The 19,869-nt window shown below is 33.8% G+C and overlaps 1 protein-coding gene across 1 annotated transcript; it reads left to right on the top strand.

Moving 5' to 3' along the window:
- The first annotated feature begins 14,438 nt into the window (after positions 1–14,438).
- On the top strand, positions 14,439–18,215 carry LOC133824462 (uncharacterized). Its single transcript, XM_062257349.1, has 8 exons — positions 14,439–14,480; positions 14,576–14,734; positions 14,824–14,938; positions 15,548–15,818; positions 16,378–16,773; positions 16,869–16,995; positions 17,360–17,581; positions 17,667–18,215. Exons 1-8 carry the CDS (start codon positions 14,439–14,441, stop codon positions 18,039–18,041), a joined length of 1,707 nt encoding a protein of 568 aa, XP_062113333.1. The 3' UTR covers positions 18,042–18,215.
- The last annotated feature ends 1,654 nt before the right edge of the window (positions 18,216–19,869 follow it).

Below are 19,869 nucleotides of genomic sequence, written 5' to 3' on the forward strand. Positions count from 1 at the left end.
AGTAACTTATTGGAGCTTGAATTCATAGGTCCATGGTCCCCACAATGTGTTTGATTAAATCATCTATATAGTCTCGATTAATTGATTTAATTATCAATTAGTATTGTCAAAATTGTTTTGTGTCAATTTTGGACAATTTTACTAAGATGTGGAATTTAGAGAAAAAAAAAAAGACAAATTTGGGCAAATTTATTAATAATGACAAATTGTTGTCAAATTGATAAATAGTATTAAATCAACGTTTAAATTATAATTAGTTAATTTGATTAAATGATTTAATTAATTAATTTATTATTTTTAAATATATATATAAAGTTTTAATAAAACTTTATAACATTTCGATTATAATGAAATCTGCTTATAATATATATGTATATATATTTATATTATATTTAATTAATTAATAAAAGTTTTGTTTTATTATATAATAATATAAAATAATAGTATTTGAATTTAAAAGCTTTTATGGTTTGAATTTAAAAATGGAAAAATCTCAAGTCTTGGCAAATACTATAGTATTCGGCTATATACAATATTTTAAAGCTATTTTAATTAAATTAAATTAATCCTAAAATGATGCTATAAATAGGTACTTATGTAGCGCACCTATTTTTTTATTTATTAATTTTGTCCTTTGTTTTATTTTTAATTGTTAAGTGTTAGAAATTATTATTTTTTATTGTTTGAATTGTTTAGTGGGAGTTGTGTGAATTTAATTGTTAGTTATTTTATTTATTAATTAATTAATTTAATTAAATAAGAACATGAGTTTTTGTTGAATGCACCAATGTGCATGGTAGGTAGTGCACTACAAGAAAAAGACTCTACAGTGACGACTCTTGTCATCGCTGTAGATCAAGAAGTCATCATTGTAGGTCTACAGCGACGACATGTCGTTGTCAAAACGGCTTCGCTGTAGGTCTGTATGTGCCTATAGCAACGAAAAAACGCAGTCGTCACAGTAGTGTTTCACTACAGCGACGACTTGTTGGTCGCAGTAGAGAATCCTTTTTTTCGGTTGGACAGGGATATGGGGACGACATGTCGTCGTTGTAGGTGGTTACAAAATTTGAAATTTTGAATTTCAAAAACTCCTACAGCGATGACATGTGGTCGCTGTAGGTCCGTCGACCGCCCTATCAATAGCGACAATATGTCGTCGCTGGAGAGTGTGTGGGTTTATATACCTACAGCGATGACATGTCGTCACCGTAGTGTCACAAAATCTCATATTTTCGTGTTCAGGGAGCACCCAACGACGATGACATGTAGTCGCTGTAGGTATACATTTTTAAAAAAAAAATAATTGATTATATTGATTAAAATTTATTTAATAAAATATTAAATATTAATTAAATAAATAAGACCAATTTATTAATTAAAAAATAAAACTAATTTATCAATATTCATAGAGTCCAAAATGTAAAATACACAACATAAGTAGTATTGTCTCCAAAATAAAATAAAAACATAAAATATTAATAAGTTTAAAATAATAATATAATAAAACTAAATGTCGTCAAAATCAATTCCGAAGTCATTATCGTTAGTCAGTTGTGGTGGCTGTGGTGGTTGCTATTGTGGCGGTTGTGGTGTTTGTGGCTGCTGTGGTTGTTGTGGTTAAAAGTTTTCCATCATGGACTATATCATATTCATGTCCAAGTTGATAGGTTGAAATTGTCGCGTGTAATCTGCAAAAAAAAAAAAAAAAACCAAAAAATTTCCAAAGCTCATTTATACCAAACCATAAAATATAAATAAAATGGGATTAGATTACCAAAATAAGGAAAAAATTGCAGCAATTCGGGTCAGATCGACGCTGGTTTTTCCAAAAGAAATTGGCAGAAAATGAAGAAGAAAGCTCGAGCTGGGGAGTTATATCGACTGAGTCTATAACGACGACATGTCGTCGCTATAGAATATAAAGATGTCGTAGTTGATATCAAACACACCAATTTCACTCAAACGGTGGGACTCTACAGCGACGACATGTCGTCACTGTAGGATAGTGAATAGTACATGAATCCTCTCGTGTGCTACACGTCTACCCTACAGCAAAGACATGTCGTCGCTATAAGCAGTGAAATTTGACTTAAATTTTTTGGCGGTTCACTTTCCCACGTTTTTTTTGGCCCTATTGCGACGACATGTCGTCGCTATAGAGTACAAAATAACTGACCAGTGGATTAAATTGGGCTCTATTGCGATGACATGTCCTCGCTATAGGGAGTGAAAATAGACAACTAACTCTTGGCGGTTATGCTCCCTCCCTATCCAACAGCGAAGACATGTTGTCACACTATAATAACATATTTCCCTCCTTTTTTTTCCACGATGACTCTACAGCAGCGACAAGTCGTCGCTATAGGCGGTGCAAATAGGCAACCAACTCTGGGCGGTTGAGTTCCCTCCACATCCTACAGTGACAACAGGTCGTCGCTATAGGCAAACATATTTCCCTCTTTTTTCGACGAAGACCCTACAGCGACGACAGAGTCATTTCCCGCCTCCTATTCCCTCCAAATTCCTAATACCCTATAGCAACAACACGTCGTCGCTGTAGGGTATTAAGAATTTGGAGGACTTGGTTGTGTGTTGTTGACGACCCTACAACGACATCGTTGTAGCTTATTTTTTTAATAAATTAAGAAAAAAGAATTTTTTGTGGATTTTGACTACATACTGCGATGACTTTCGAGTCGTCCCAATAGATGTCGTCGCTGTAGAGTCTTTTTCTTGTAGTGTGATGCACCTTAGCAATTGGGCGTGTGCATGTGCATGATTTCATGGTGAGCATGTAATAGATTTTCCTACACATTATTTCCTTTTATTTGATTTATTTTATTTAATTAAAAGAATTAAAAAATAAAATAAAAGAAGAGGAGAGAGAGAAGTGGGTGTGTGGACTATAGTGGGAAATGGAGGATTTCGTTTCCTTTTTGATTTGGAAATTTAGTTAATTGATTGGATGATTTTAGCTAAAATAGGAAGAAGAGTTGTCATCTTTTATGCACTCTTTATTTCCTCTAATTAAGAAAAATAAAATGAATGAAAATAAAGACAAAGTGGAAACTTACCTTTTTTCATTGAGACTAGTTATTGCCTTAGGTTAGATAAAAGGGAAAGAAATAAAAGAAGAGGTCATTTCATGCTTGGGTGTTGTCGGCTAGGAGGAGAGAGAGAGAGAGAGAGAGAGAGAGAGAGAGTGCATGAGAGCTAGAGAGACAAAGAAAGAAGAGAAAAAAGGAGAAGAGAAGATGAGAATTTTGAAAACCTTAGGTATGTCTTCTTGGATTATTGGTTTGAATCCTCTAAGTTATCTTCTTATCTTCTTGATGCTAAGAACTTTCTTCTTCTCTTTGTTATGATTTTAGAAATCCCTAGGGGGGTTTGATCAAAGGTGGTGGCCATTGTTTTGGGTCCTTGAGTTCTAGCAAGAGAGGTAATGGGAATCTTTTTGTCTTATGGTTGTTGTTCTTGTCATTTCGGTTCTTATTGTTTTGAGGATATTGTTTATGAATGTTGGTTAGTTGTTTTATTATGTAGTTTTGGTTTATGGCATCATTTTATTATTGATCATGGGAGAATCTTATTATGGTTAAATTGTGGAAATGTTTTTGTTTTCTTTTGTATAAGATAAGTTTTGAAGCAAGATAAATGGTTAGAAGTTTTATTATTATATGGGCGTTGAATCCTTGTCTACTAATAGATGTGATGATGTTGTCTTTATATTCTTGTAAGCATGCAAAGAGAATTGAGTTGTTTGATCGTGGGTATTGGGTTTCGGCCTAGAGTGTTTAAAAAGGGATGGTGAGTATGGTTGATCTTGTTGTTGATTCTTTGTTTGTTGATTTTATCTTGATATTAGAAACATGATGTAACGCCCTGGATAACCAAGACCGTTACACTGTGTGTTTTAAAATAGTGCAAGACTTGCTAATCAAGTCATTTAAACAAAGCGTGAATTCAACATCGTCAACAGACTAAGAATAAAAGATTTTGGTCACAAACAGGCTGTTTTCATTTAAAATGACGGTTTAATACATAGAAACTTGAAACAGGGTTTAGATGACTTAATTACAGCAAATTTCTAGAGTCACAAATAATTCAGGCCACTCTAATGGCAAAAGACACATTTTAGGTTTTCGTCTCTGTACAATCCCTCGACCGTGGCGGCCGAGCAGCTGACAATGTACACCTCGCCCCCAGAGCTCTCCAACTCATGGTTGACTCAGCCTACCCTTGCTTTTACCTGCACCACGTAGCACCCGTGAGCCAAGGCCCAGCAAGAAAGTATGATAATATAGCAAGATCAACATCATTTATCAAATATCCCACAATGCACAACCAGGAATTCAACATTTCATAACATTTAGCTAATCAGTGATAACATACAACAGATTCATAGTTTGTCATCCAAACAGCCAACAAATCATGTTCAAAGCACAATACTCACGATCATAATCAACAGATTATCACATCATCACATGATATTCAGGGTTAGCGCCCTTAGTCGCACCCTCTATTTAGCACACTGTCTTCGGCTCTCTTGGGCCGCCCCCAATGTAATACTCACTGACTCCGGCCAGCTTAACCGAGCTCAATGATAGATAAGCTGCCTCAGCTACCAGTGGCTGAGCCGCACCCTGTGCGCAAGTATTGATTCCGACACTCTTAGGCCGGTTATCGCATGTCCCATGGCATAATAATACCATCTCATGACATGATATACAAATATAGGGAGCTCTTAGTCCCATCGTGTCCACATGGTTAATCACATTCACATAACAATGCATACAAACATAGGGAACACTTAGTCCCAACCTAGCCACATAATCAGGTGCAGCTTTCTTACCTTTGGCTTTCAAACGAGCTAGTTATAAGCGATGTTCCTTGAGCGCGATCCGATCCCCGAGCCCTAGCTTAGCACCTAGTCACAACCAAGATAAAGGTTACCATTAACAATCTTAAATGAGCTTCTAAACCAAGTTCTAGTCCTCGGAACATTGAACTTCACCAAATATGGTAAAAGACTCAACCCCGAGCACCCTAGGTTAAATTCCCAAGCTTAAATTCTCAAAATCCCAAAATCCCTTAAGCGCCGCGGCATGGGCCATCCATGCCGCGGCATGGCCCCCGACAGAACCATCCATGGGCACAAAAACAGGTAAGGGCCGCGGCATTGCTTGGACCATGCCGCGGCCCGCCCTCCTTCCTCAGCATGCCACAACATCGAAGGGCCGCGGCTCACCAAGAACCATGCCGCGGCCCGACCCTTCGAACCCAGAAAAAAACCACCATTTTCAATCTCTAAACCTCACCTAAAACCATCCTAAAGCCCCCAAATCAAAACCAATTAATAATAACAACATTATAATGATTTAGACAACACAACCCAACCAAAAATCCAGCCTAAGACTCACCAAAATCCCAATTCCAACTTCTGAAATTTCAAACCTACAAACTCAAAACCAGCCATGAAAACTCTCAAATTCAACCATCAAACTTCAAATTAATCCTTACCTCAGCTGTAGAATCGTTCTAGCATCCAACCAGCTTCAAGCCCTTCAACTCCTCAGGTTCATATCCCTTTATTCCATCCAAAACTCAAACTTAAAAACTATCTCATTAAAACCCAGAAATTCACATCAGAAAACCTTAAAACTTACCTCAATTGACTGGCTTAATTCTGCTAGTTCTTCAAGCTTCACCAAAGTCCCTAGCCCCAAGCTCCATGCTGAGCTTGCTCTAGAATTCCAGCTCCAAAACCCACAAGAAATGGTGAAGAGATGCCCCAGCCGAATGAGAGAGAGAGAGAGATAACTCTAAGTGTTCTGTTTTCCTTTCTTTCCTTCTTCTTTTCTTTTCCTTAAGTTTCTAAGTTTATCTACAACCTCCACTAACATCAAAAATCAGAACATAGCCTAATCTTAAGTAAGCCAAATGACCACCTTGCCCTCCCAATAATAACTAAACCTTTAAACATTCTAAGGGCATTTTAGTCATTGCTCCCGATTCCCACTAATTCCTCAAGTGTCTTAAATATTTACCACTTAATTCCCGATACCTAACTAATCTCCAAATATATTCCTCGATGTTAAAAATAGACTCCAATATGCTCACTGAATTCCCGTTTATACCCCTAGGCTCACCCCGAGCCGGGTATAAATCCCCGCCATGACTTTTTCGCTAATTTGCTCACTAGGATCGTCTCAAGTCGCAGATCACAGATATATCCACATAATAATGGGTCTCAACTTTAGCTTACCAATATATACACAAGTATGCAGTTACGCTCTCAATGAGCCAAATTACCATATTACCCTCACAGCAGAGTATATAGCCCCATGCATGCCTTTATCATCATATAATAATATGACCCACATAATCATGCATATAATCATATAATAACACAATAAATCAATTATGGCCCTCCCGGCCTCCTAATCAAGGTCCTAAACCTTATTAGGGAATTTGGGTCGTTACACATGATCATATTGGTACTAATGTTGCATCATCTAGGGTTTTCTAAAATCCTTGTGGGAGCCCTATGTTTATATTGTCATTAGTATTTTAATTTTAGTGATCCAATTGTAAGGATGAAAATATGATAATAGGTGCATGCTAAGATTTGTGTTTTGATTTGTTGTTGATTGAGCATGAAGGTTTTAGCTATGTGGGCATGGTATTATTGGAGTAACTTGATTTTGTTAATGATTTGATTTGCATGCAAATTTTCATATTAAAATGCATAAAAAGGGTGTAGAAACATGTTAGGTTATGTGTAGCATGCTATTTCTTTTTATTTGGCAGTGTTGATTTTAAGTGATTCTTAAATTGCACAAATGAAGCCTCAAAATGAAATTTTAATTTTATATAAATAAAAGGATATTTTATTTCACATTTAAATGGTGTTTTTATCAAATTAACACATGTTGATTTTTATGAAGAAAATGTGATTTTTAATCTAAGTTTGTGATTTTGAATAAATTACTAGTTGCTGGTATTTTTTATCTAAGAATAAGAAATGTCTTTAAATGAGATGAATAATGTTAGTGCAACAAATAAATTATGCTCTCAGTTTATATATATGTAAAAATGATATTTTTAAAATGTAACCATGAATTTTCACATTATTATTTAGGTGCATCTTTTTTTTTATTTAAATGAGATTTTGGTTTAAATTCACTTATGATTTTTAAACAAAAATAAGTCACAAGTTTCTGTTATTAAGTTAAAATAATTATTTTGTTTAAAATTAATGGACCTTACACCTAAAAAAAATTCAAGTCTTAAATAATATAAGTGAAAATATATTTTTCCCACACTTTAAATTATAAATTATCACATTTAATCATGTACTTTTTATTAATTTGGAAAAAAAAGTTACTTTTGTAAAATTCCCTTAAACTAATACTTTGTAAAACATCTACATGTTCATAAACTTATACAAGAAAGTCACTTATTATATAAAAAATCTCAGTGGTGCCTTGTTAAAACATGCAAGTTGGGCCAAATAGTTTAAAATAAAATAATAGTTCTCATGCAACGTTTTGAAAATAAATAAAGTTCAAGTCTCACTGACAATTTTGGAAATCAAAATAAAAACATAACATCTTCCTTTAAATTTTGGCGTTTTAAGCTGATCGTTTGTTCGCCCATAGGATACCCCCATGCCATACACACCCTAACATCGGAACTCCCCACATCACCACGCATGCCAATGAGAAACTCTATTTGCTACCTGGAAGGAAAAGTAAGGGAGTGAGCTAAAAGCCCAGTAAGGAAGTACAAATAACAAACAAAGAAAACACAACAAAACATAATTTTAACGTAAGACTCGTACAACGTCATATACATACATCGTCATACATTGCACTAATGTCATCATCATACATCATTATCATGCATCATATATCATAAACATATTCAAACATCATCATCATAAACATTATTGTTACACCCAGATTTCGAGCCTTGAGAATTGTGATCTCGAAAGTTGGATTTGTTAGGTATGGGCTCGCAATATCTAGAAATACGTGTCCACAACCTAGGCACCGAACCTATAAAGCAGGTGGCAACCTCGAAGATAGTAGCCTCGAAATCCTCACAAGCTCGAAAGACAGACATCGAAGTACGTCTATTCTTGGATGACCTCGGATCGGGGGTTCCGAGCCTGACATAAGTATGAGCTCGAAGCCACATGATCTCGGGAAAATACTACAACTCGAAAGTCATTAAGAGACCTGGGTTGGCACGGCACTGACGATGTAGATTGATAACTTTGAATATCTTAATGAGTCATTTTGGAAAGACGCAGTCTACATTCATTGTTGTAACTTCCCTATAATAAAGGGATATTTATCACTCAGTTATATGCCCCCTGGTCTTCAGGGGATGTTTCCCTGTATATAGGAGTTACAGGCTTTTAAAGCCATTAAATTTATTTATATACAGAATAACTTCCCTGAACGTGTGGGATTGTATTATGAGACTTCCTCTGTAAATAGAGAAGTCATGTACCTTTGAAAGGGACCGAAATTTGGTGATCTTGAGAGAAACTCTGGAGAATTCCTTCTTGAAGAATTTTTAGAAATCACCTTGAGTTCTAATAAAAAAGACTCGTGGACTAGGCAGAGTTAACTGCTGAACCACATAAAAAATCCTGTTTGTCTTATTGCGTTTTTTCTGGCCATAACTATTTATTGTTTTCGTGCTCTTTATTCACTGTTGACGAAAAACGGCGTCAACAATTATCATCATAAGCAACATCATCATATCTTTGTGAACATGGCCCCCTATCTTGTCCATGTCACATCTTGAGGTAAATAGGATGCTCTAATCCTTGAATAACCTCGGACCACCCGCCCTATGAGTTACGTCTTTATATCCTTAGTAACTCGGGTTAAATCTTAGATCCTTAGTAACCCATTTGTTATGTCGCATTCAACACGCTAACAACTATTTACATATCATACAACATACAAAAATACATGCAATCCAGTAGCATCAACAAAAAAAGGATATACATGATTCATCAAAATTTCACCATATCAATTTAACAACAGCGTTTCATACTTCATATCACAAGGTATATCATCATACATAGCATTTATCTTCATCCAAACCAATCTTACCACTCATACCATAAATAAACTAAAATTTTGCCTAACTTCGTTACCTCAGGTTCGAGAAAAGCAAAAATTGAACAACATTACAACGAGCCTATAACCATAATCAAATAGCATTTCTTAGTATTACATAAGACTATTTTGTGCCCAACTCATATACCCCATGCACACATGGTGAAATCTACACATATTTTCCAAGCTGGCACATTTTATACTTAAAATCACAAAAAAAAATAATAATGCAAATTCAGCCTACTATACATGCATGGTTTTCAAGTAAAAATCATATGGTTGAATATTAGACATATTTTTTAACGTAAAAGTGCATTTGCATGCAACATGCATACGTGGGAACGTTGTTAAAAAGTGACGTTAAAAACGATAATTTCTACGTGCTTATTTCTATCATTTTCAAAATAAGGATTTAGCAACATACTTTCTCACCATTACTTATTTCTTTTAAATCCCTAAGTTGATTAAACTTCTTAGGACATTATTTTTATCTCATAAAAATAATTTATTTAGCCATTTAAAAAAATATATAATAAATCCATTTATTGTTTTCAAATTGTATAGAAATAACAAAGGCTTGAAACTATTTAAAGTACTTATAAATATCATGTTTCCTTAGAAAATAACAATTTTATTTAAATTAGTAAAATTACAAAATTGATGTGAGAAAAATATACTTTGCTTGTATTATTTAAGACTTAATTTTATGTAGTATAAATTCATATGTGATAATCAAATAATTATTTTTAATTTATTAAACTAAAGTTTCAGTCACCATTTAATTTATTTAAAAATCACAAGTGAATTTAATTTCAACATTTTTCTTATTTAAAAATAAAGAAAATCATACTCACTAAAAATGAACACTCAAGGTTACATTTAAAAATACTATTTTAATATTTACATATTTTAGGGTGTTATATTATTTAAACAAACATACAAACTTTCTTTCATTTAAAAGACTTTTCAACATTTTTACCAAAAATTCCAGCAACAAAATAAACCCTTAAAAATCACCATCTTAAAATTAAAAACTCATATTTCCTCTAAAAATATAATTGTTGGTATTTATTTGAGTAAAAATTTCATTTTAATGTAAATTAAAATACCCTTTTAATTTCATAAAATCATTATAGCACTTGCAAAAATATTTATGCATGCAAAATATTATTCTCATCATATTTCACACCACTTATACACAAAAACCAGCAAGTATATAAAGTCATGAAATATATCATTTTCATCATGCCTCACAAAATTCATACATTAATCATATATGTTTAATCAACAAAAATTTAAACACAAACCCTAGCATGTTTCTACACCTCCTTTAAGTATTTTAATATAACAATTATCACACAATAATTAATCAAACCACCTTAAAACATACTCACAAATCATAAAAAAAAACAGCAAGCATAAATAAGAGAAAAAGAATAATAATCATTTTTAACCTTGTCTTGAATATAACCTCTAACATGTTTCTATCATTCAAGTATCCCAAAAGAAAATAGAACTAACATATACCCATTTAAAATCTTACAAATAACCTATCATGTTTGTAAGATTACAATTGACATTAAAACATAAAAAACAAAACATTCATGCTTTAAAAATCACCCCTAGGCCAAAACCCTCATAGCCCAAAATAATCATATCCTTTCATGTCCAAAACAAATGAAAACACCCATCATCATATTTAGTAGATCACAAACTAAAACTCTTGCATGATTTTTAAATAAAACCTTAAAATCAAACAAATCATGGTATCATATTATAGGGAGAAATCATAGGTGTCATAACATCCAAATATTAACATGCTCACGGTCCTAAGATCAAACAATACTCAATACCATATACCCGCCATTAACACCAAATCAAACATAAAAGAAAAAAAAATGGATCAATTACCTCTCTTTATTGTAGAATCAATAACACTATAGAGACAAGAATCCTAGAGTACAATCACCTTGAATACCCTATTATCAATTTCAAACCACAAACAAAAGTAGAATAAAACTTAGCAATGAGGGGGAAGAACATGTTTAATGGAATAGTCATAACCAAAACAAAGATCAAAACCATACCTACCAAAGTTTCGAATTCCCTCCTCTCCTCTTTCTCCTCTTTCTTTCTTCCGTTCTCTCTTTCTCTCTCTAGCTCTCATGCACCCTCTCTCTCTCTCCTTCTCCTCCTAGCTGACGGCACCAAGCAAGAATGGTCTCTTCTTTTTTTTTTCTTCCCTTTTAATCTAACCTAGGAAAATAATAGCCTAAGTGAAAAATTGGTAAGTTTCTCCTCTTTGATTATTTTCATTTATTTTTATTTTATTTGATTTTCTCTTAATTGGTAGAAAATAAAGATGACAACCTCCCTTTCCCTTTATAACTATTTTCTTCAATTTAATTGCCAAATAAAATAGGAAAAGAAGCACTCTCTTTCCCACTATGCTTCACACGTCCAAGTTGATTACTCTTCTTTACTTTTTAATTAAATAAATAAAATAAATCTAATAAAAGGAAACAATAAAGTGTGTAGAAAATTCCATATAAGTGCACCATGTAGCCATGCACATGCACATGCACACCCTCAATCACTAGGGTGCATCACACTACACCAAACACCCATTACCATAACACATCATTATAATACTATTTAAAAAGAGTTATTGTATATTAGGAAAGTTTGGGGCGGCAAGGGAAAATAAAATAGCGCCAAATCACTTTTTCTACAGTAGACTACCGTGTACCCATTTCTCGTATACCCATTTCCCTCATTTTCTTCTCTCTTTCTCTTCCTGTTATACTCTCCCGTGTCTCATTTTCTTATCTATTTCTCTTCCTGGTATACCCATTTCCAGTGTCTCATTTCCCATTTCCCGTGTCTCATTTCCCGTACCTATCTCTCTCAGTCTCTCACTCCCCTTCACGAAAGACAATCTACACAACATTCGAAGGCGATATGGAGGCATGATCTTCCCGGCCTCTCACTTCGTTTCGTTCTTCTTCTGTATCGTCACTTGAATGAAGACACCCGATCGGCCCGACTTTCCCAAATGTCCACCACCGGCCCTTCTCCTTTCCGGGTCTGGATTTTTCACGTCGTTTTAGTCGTCATGGTCGACGGGGAAGAAAGAAATCTCAGGGGCTATCGATTTACTCCTGGCCATCTACAAAACGTAATTTGCAACAATGGGTGGTTGCCTGACTAATTCCTTTGAGGTGAGTACCTTTAGTTTATGGCGTATTTATAGTTTTTAGTTTCATTTCAAGTATGGGTTCGATTGTTCATTTTAGTTTTCTAGCAATTTTTGTTGGAGATTTAATGTGGTAACTTGATCTCCAACGATTTTGCTTTGTACAGTAATCTCTTTGGGTCTTTATTGTCGTAACTTGATCCCTAGCAATATTATTAAAGGCCTTTGTTGGCTATGATTTGAGAAGGTGATTGTGAAGCTCCCACATGGTGAGGCCTCTAGATTTAGCCTTGAGGCTTGAGGGCCTCAATGCTTGAACAAGAGGGTTACACCTCTCCTCAGTCAAGCAGGTATTGTCCTTGATTATAAGACTTCTTAGCGTTTGTGATTATGAGATGATCCACATAAGGTTGTTTTCTAGGCTTTGTGGTTGGAAAGCAACGGAACATTTTTTTTTAAAGATCTAGAGTGTAAAGTTGCGTCTTGGATAAGATTAAACATTGGATACCCATTTGATTATAAAATATGGTGTGCGTATATGGTGTTTGTTGAAATGTGCCTCTGTTTTTGCTACCTTTGTCTCTGTCCATGTTTGGTTTTTGATTTATTAAAATTATATACACATATCTTAATTGTGCTACATTAATCAAATCCAATAAATTAACACATTTTGGGATCTTAAGACTAATCCTAGCCTAGCTCTACCTCCCAAAGTACGAAAAAGAAAATAGAAAAATAGAGAAATGGTGACACAACAGATGTGACAATTGCTCTTTAGCTAAACTTTGTTACATTGTAAGAAGAATATATATTAAATTATTTGATTAATGTGAGTGTAGTATTTTTTTTAGCATGTCCTCACATTATTGTTCCTCATATCCAATGGATCCAAATCATTTCTCTGTTTTATTTGGAGGACGTTAGTCATATGGTGAGATCTTCTTTCTTGTTTGAAATATAAAATTCAGATAAGATAGTTACGATGGGCCCAAGTTGCTTTAGCATATGAACAAACACCATCCTCATGTTTTCTTTTGACCCTCTTTAATGAAATATTTGATTTATTTCGATTAGAAACCTTTTCCTTCTATGTAGGATATTATTATTTAAAATGTAGATTACATATTTAAGGTCATTGCTTTTGGATTGGCTGCTAGCACTACATGTATGTAGGTATAAAGTTGTTTTCTTTCTATTTTAATAACTAGGCCCTATTTTTAAACACATACTAATTTCTCTTAGCCATCTCTAAGTGTTCTGATGTTGTGAAACTCATGGTTGAGTGCTAAAGAGCTATATATACATTCCACTTGGAGAGCTATATACATTCCACCAAGAGAGCTATGTTTGAGGTTGTCACTTGCAACATTGAGTCACTAGGTTTGTATTTGACTTGTAATTATTTGTATGAAAATATTTTACAACTGTGTATGGCTAGTTTTCATATAAATATCCAGCTATGAAAAAAAATATTATTCTGTAAGAAAACTCTTAAACGGTTTCTTTATAATTATTGCCTCAGTTTTCATATAAATATCTATTTATGTTTTTAAAAAAATATTATAATTAATATGGCTCTCATTAAACAATTCTGAATTGAGAGAATTAAAGCTGCTCATTTGGTGTTTTATTTAGAGGGGAAAACCTCAATTTTGGATAAACAATTATCTTCCTTTATAATTCTTTGACTCTTAAAATGTGATATATATATATTAATTTCTTTTATTTTTTCATATAATAAAGGACCCTATGGCTTCTTCTTTAGCCTTGCTCTGCCTATGCTTGTTGATAGTAATCTATTGATGGCTTAACAACTTTGAGGCTTGAATATCAAGGTTCTGAGTATTGGCATCAGTATTGGCACTTTTTTCTTCTTACTAGTTCAAGTATGATACTTCTCCCTTTTATATTTTGAAATATTTGTTATCATAAATCATCAAATTTATTGCAAGGAAAACATATGCAAAATTTGAGACTAACATGGTAGAAATGTCACCTTTATGATATATATACATGTGACTGAGTTGTTGCTCAAATTTTCTCTTCTGTAGTGTGAATGTAGAATAAAAAAGCTTCACCATGAAGATAGCACATTAAGAATGATTAGAAATCGGCAAAAAACACTACAACGCTGGGAAAAGGTAACACTTTCTTGAGGATGAAATTTTATATGTCTATTTATTTTGTGGTGTGGTTTTAATCCAATTAAACTTACTGATATGTTTGTTTTGATTAGTTGAGGAAATATGTGATGTACACATGGGGCTTTAGCATATCAGATGATGACCACAACAACAAGAAAAATGGATCATGTTGCAGTGGTGATATGCTAAAATCTATCAGCGGAAAAGGATCATTACAAAAACATAGGCAACAGAGCAGAACAGATTCTAAGGTAGCCATGTGTGTGTCTGTTCTCGAAGTTAATTAATTTTAATCTTATCTTCTTTCATGTCATTTTATTTTGAATTTTTTTCTGTGTAGATTCCTGCTCCAAATCATTCCCACACTTGTAGAACCAAGTCTTTGATACCAAGAACTGCTTTGAGTCTTGAAGAGAAGTCAGATTCTCGGGGTGAACATGTGAGTTGCTTTTCATGTTTGTATTTCAGTTAATGCAAGGTCTATTATTCACTACGTATCTTCAAGTAAGAGTGTTATGCATACTTTGATGTCATCTCTCAATATTGCCAATCTATTTACCTCTAGTTGACTATTCTAATCAAGTTACTTGACAACCATTATTTGATAGTCACTACTACGTATGTTAGAAAGTTTGATGAGAAAGCACTACAGGAATTTGAGATGGTACATTCACTGTTGATGTCTGTCCTTAGTCTCTGGTCCCATCTTAAGCTGCCACTGGAATGTCCAATGTTCTCCACAAGCTTTTTAAATGGACAATGTCAAGTTAAACTAGATTCCATAAGTTTTTGTTGTAAAAGCCAGTCCAAAATATTAACTTACTGTTGTGTTGCTCAAAATATGGCCCATGTCACTCTTAGTTTGCAAACCTATTAGAGATATTTTGCATATCAACCTCTTTTTTAATGATATTTTGATATAAATAACTAGCTCATTGCCTCCTTGTTTGTGTGTTATTTGCTTTATATTTTCTGGTTTAAAAATGTATATGTAATCACATCTTTGTGTGTCAAGTTTGTTTAAATCTTTTGGCCATCAACATAACATGGTGGTATTGAGTAAGTCAATGTTGTTAAGATCAGTGACTGGTTGCCAGAGAGTGAACCTATTGGAATATTCAGTAAAACAGGCACATCTCCTCTATCACAGCTTTCTTTAAAGAACCCACCTCAACAGCAATCACCGTCCACCTCAGACTCAGAATTTCATGTTATTGTTGAATTAGCTGAGCTTGGAGTATCAATCATTGATCACACACCTGAAGAAATTTTGTACCTCTCTGTTCAGACTTTTATTTTTTCATATTCAACTGGCTTGGGCTCTGGAATTAGTAGGTAGGTTCCTTTGGATATTTTATAGTTGAGTTTAGGTGAGTTTGCATATTTTTGTGCTTCTCTATGAGCATATTTATACGTGTGTGTATGTGTATTTCTTGAATATCTCTAGGATGCATTGATGCAGTATTCTTGTTTTTATTTTATTTATTTATTATTATTATTATAATTTTTTTATGGATGTCATCTATTCTTGTTAGATGTGTAAGCTTACCTTGTGCATATTATTACCCAATAACTAGGGAAAATACCCAGTTTGATCAACAAGAAAGGTATGTACTATACTAGTGGTGGGAAAAATGTGCTGGTTAGTATTTTGTGGTTCAATCTTAAGTAAATTAGTGGGGTCTTCTCCTAAGAACATATCTATATGTATACTTGAATGGGAAACACAGATTTAGTTTGATCCACTCTCCTGGATAAATTTATGCATGTGTTTCTTTTGTAATGTCACATAGGTTCAATTGCTTTGGTTTGGTGCTCTGGTGCTTTTGCTTTTATTTCTCTAATTATCCACAACTGCCAAGTTCCAACGCTTCAATTGTCTTCTGTGTTGTAGGTTCAAATTAAGAATGCATGGGATACAAGTGGATAATCAGCTGCCATTAACTCCAATGCCAGTTCTTTTCAGACCACAGAAAGTTGGGGATGAGACGGATTATATCTTGAAATTTTCTGTGACCATGCAATCAAACGGGTCACTGGATCTTTGTGTCTATCCGTTTATTGGTTTTTATGTGAGTAGATCATTGTTTAGAGGAGGTTTTTTTTTTTTCTTTTTTATACTAATCATATTTTTATTGATCATTTTGGGTCCTGAAAATGCTGCCTTCCTGATAAACATTCATGAACCTATTATATGGCGCCTTCATGAAATGATCCAGCAGGTCAACTTCAATCGCTTATATGATAACCAAACCTCTTCCGTTGCTGTTGATCCAATTATCCAAATTGGGTATGTAAGATGCTCAAGTTGGTGATTTGTTTTTCGGCTATATGTTTATGCCCTGTATTTAAGATGAGTTCTAATTATGTTTGTGGAATGTACAGAGTTCTTAACATCTCAGATGTTCGGTTCAAGGTGTCAATGGCTATGTCACCCAGTCAACGACCAAGGGGTGTACTTGGCTTTTGGGCATCATTGATGACTGCACTGGGAAACACTGAGAATATGCCAGTATGTATTCTAATTCTATTATGTTATGTTTTTAGATAGCGAAGTTGTTTTATTGTAACCCCAACGGCATCCCTGTGCTAGGAAACAGTAATCTGTTATGATGGCCAGACCTTAGTAATTTTGCTATGAAACTTTCTACTTAAAATTATGTCTTGAGTAGATGAGTGTATTTCAATAATACCTATTATCTCCTTTCTATATTTCCCTCTGCACCACTTATGTGAGCTTCATCCATTTATCAAGCCATCATTATGTTTCTGGCCATCCTGAATCACATGGCATTACTGTGGAGTTTCAATATTGCTTTTGTTTTATTCTAATTTTGCCATTAGTTTCAATAACATATTTTGTATTTATTATCCAGGTTAGAATAAATCAAAGGTTTCATGAGAATGTGTGCATGAGGCAGAGTTCAATGACAAATATTGCTATTTCAAACATACGGAAGGATCTCCTTGGCCAACCTCTTCAATTTCTTTCTGGTGTTGATATATTGGGTAACGCAAGCAGTGCACTTGGACATATGAGTAAGGGTATGGCTGCCTTATCAATGGATAAGAAGTTCATCCAAAGTCGGCAGAGACAGGTTTGCATACTTTTTTTACAAGGTCAATATGTTGTTTTGGTTATATCTGGATGGTTCAAATATTTAAAGTCGATTAACATGACAGGAAAACAAGGGCATAGAGGATCTTGGTGATGTTATTAGAGAAGGAGGTGGTGCACTAGCAAAAGGCCTATTCAGGGGAGTCACTGGAATATTAACAAAGCCTCTTGAAGGTGCAAAAACTTCTGGTGTTGAGGGTTTTGTTCAAGGTGTTGGAAGAGGACTAGTTGGTGCAGCGGCACAACCAGTTAGTGGGGTTCTGGATCTTTTGTCAAAAACCACAGAAGGAGCCAATGCAATGAGAATGAAGATAGCATCAGCTATAACTTCTGATGAACAACTTCTTCGTAGGAGACTTCCTCACGTAATTAGTGGTGATAATTTACTCTGGCCTTATGACGAGTACAAAGCTCGAGGACATGTATTGTTTTTCAACTGATTATGTAAATTCCTTGACTAAATATTTGTTATCAGGAAATCTCTAAGATTGATAATTTGATTTGCAATTATCTAAAATTATTTCAATGTTTGTAGATCTACATTCAGTAGTAAATTGTTTGGTCCGGACATTAATTAGTAAAGATATAAAAATGCTTGTATATATATATATAAATAGTCAACATTCTGATGTGCGAAAACATATGCTCTAAAACTAGGGACCTGCGTGTTTTGTTCTTCCTTTGGATGCCATGTCTGCTTGGGTTTTTTTTTTTTTTTTTGTGATATTTCAGAGTTTTGCTTTATATGTTAGATTTTACTATCAGGGACCGAATATGGCTGTTGTCTTTTTAGACTTTAATTTTCTTCTTTCTTTTGTTTTGTAGTTTCCAAGGACTCTGTAGATTGTAGTGACTTTGTTATCTCATTCAGTTTCTTTAATAGAGTATGAGTTCCCCTGTGTTTTATCTTTTTTTTTTTGTTTGCTAGAAGAGTTCCTCTGTATTTGCCTGGGCTCATTTCAGCGTCAAATGGATATTGATTGAGTGTTAGCAAGTTTTTATTATATATATATATAAAGTACGAATCCACCTGCTTTCACTTTAGCTCATATTATTGGATGGTGGGGTAAAGCCATATTATTTATAAAATTTTAATGATAACTCTTGTTTGTTATATTCTAAAGGTTTCCTGTTGCTTAATTATTCTGCCCTTTTTGTGTTAACTTTCAATTTTTCTGTGTACTACAATTCTGATCTTCTATACACACATTCTCGTCATGAACATGCTGTATGGGCATTAGGTAATGTTGCTGGTGACTCACCAAGTTGTAGGGATCTTGTTCTTAGTCACGGGGCTCTTGTTCCTTTGTTAGCTCAATTAAATGTGCACTCGAAGCTATCCATGCTAAGGAATGCTACGTGGACTTTATCTAACTTCTGCCGTGGCAAGCCTCCTACACCATTTGATCAGGTGGTTGCATTTCACTATTTTTAATTTTTATTTTTTTATCATTTAGAGATGTCTGGTAGTATCATTGCACTATGCGGTTGAATGCTTACCATGGAAATGTAGCTATCGTTAATTCAGCTTACATCGAGGTACAAAATTTCATTATATTTTGTGATTTGTTCGATTTCATTTTGATTGCTTAAGTTTCATGCATTATAATATCATTGTTAAAGAATTTAGTGGGAAAAACAGTCTTTCTTAACTTCTCAATCCTTATTACAGGCACATAGTGCATACCATGGTATAGGAATTGTAAAGTTGATGGGTCGTAGCAATGGATTTATTGTATTATTTTGCATAACTTTTTTTTCTTGTAGCATAGTTTCTTGAAGTATTTTTTAAAAAAGACTTTTGTGGCTGCTTATTTCCTATGCAGAAACTGTGAAGCTATATGAAACAGTTGGAATGGGAAATGGAGAGAACGAGCCAAAGCAAGAGTGAGAGTTGGAGGATGTTATAGTAGACAATACTCTCCAAGTTTCTTGTTATAGTAACTTTTCAATATGTTGAATATTTAAGAATACTTGAATACTTAAAGAACATTTTGTTGTTGATGACAGTGTAGAATATTTTAAACTAATTTGTGGATTGTTAATACAATGTTGAATGTTTTTACTTTTTGTTATTTGAAAATCAAGTTTATTTGATGATGCTAGTATATATTAGAAAGCTAATTTTAATTATATAAATAAAAAATAAAAATAAATAGAATAAATTAGTGTTATATAAATGAATATATAATGAGAATTTAAACTTATCTAAATATTAAAATAATAGAAAAAATGTGTTATAATATCTATTATAATAACACTTTTTAT

Source organism: Humulus lupulus, chromosome 3 (assembly GCF_963169125.1).
Source record: "Humulus lupulus chromosome 3, drHumLupu1.1, whole genome shotgun sequence".
Classification (NCBI taxonomy): Eukaryota; Viridiplantae; Streptophyta; class Magnoliopsida; order Rosales; family Cannabaceae; genus Humulus; species Humulus lupulus.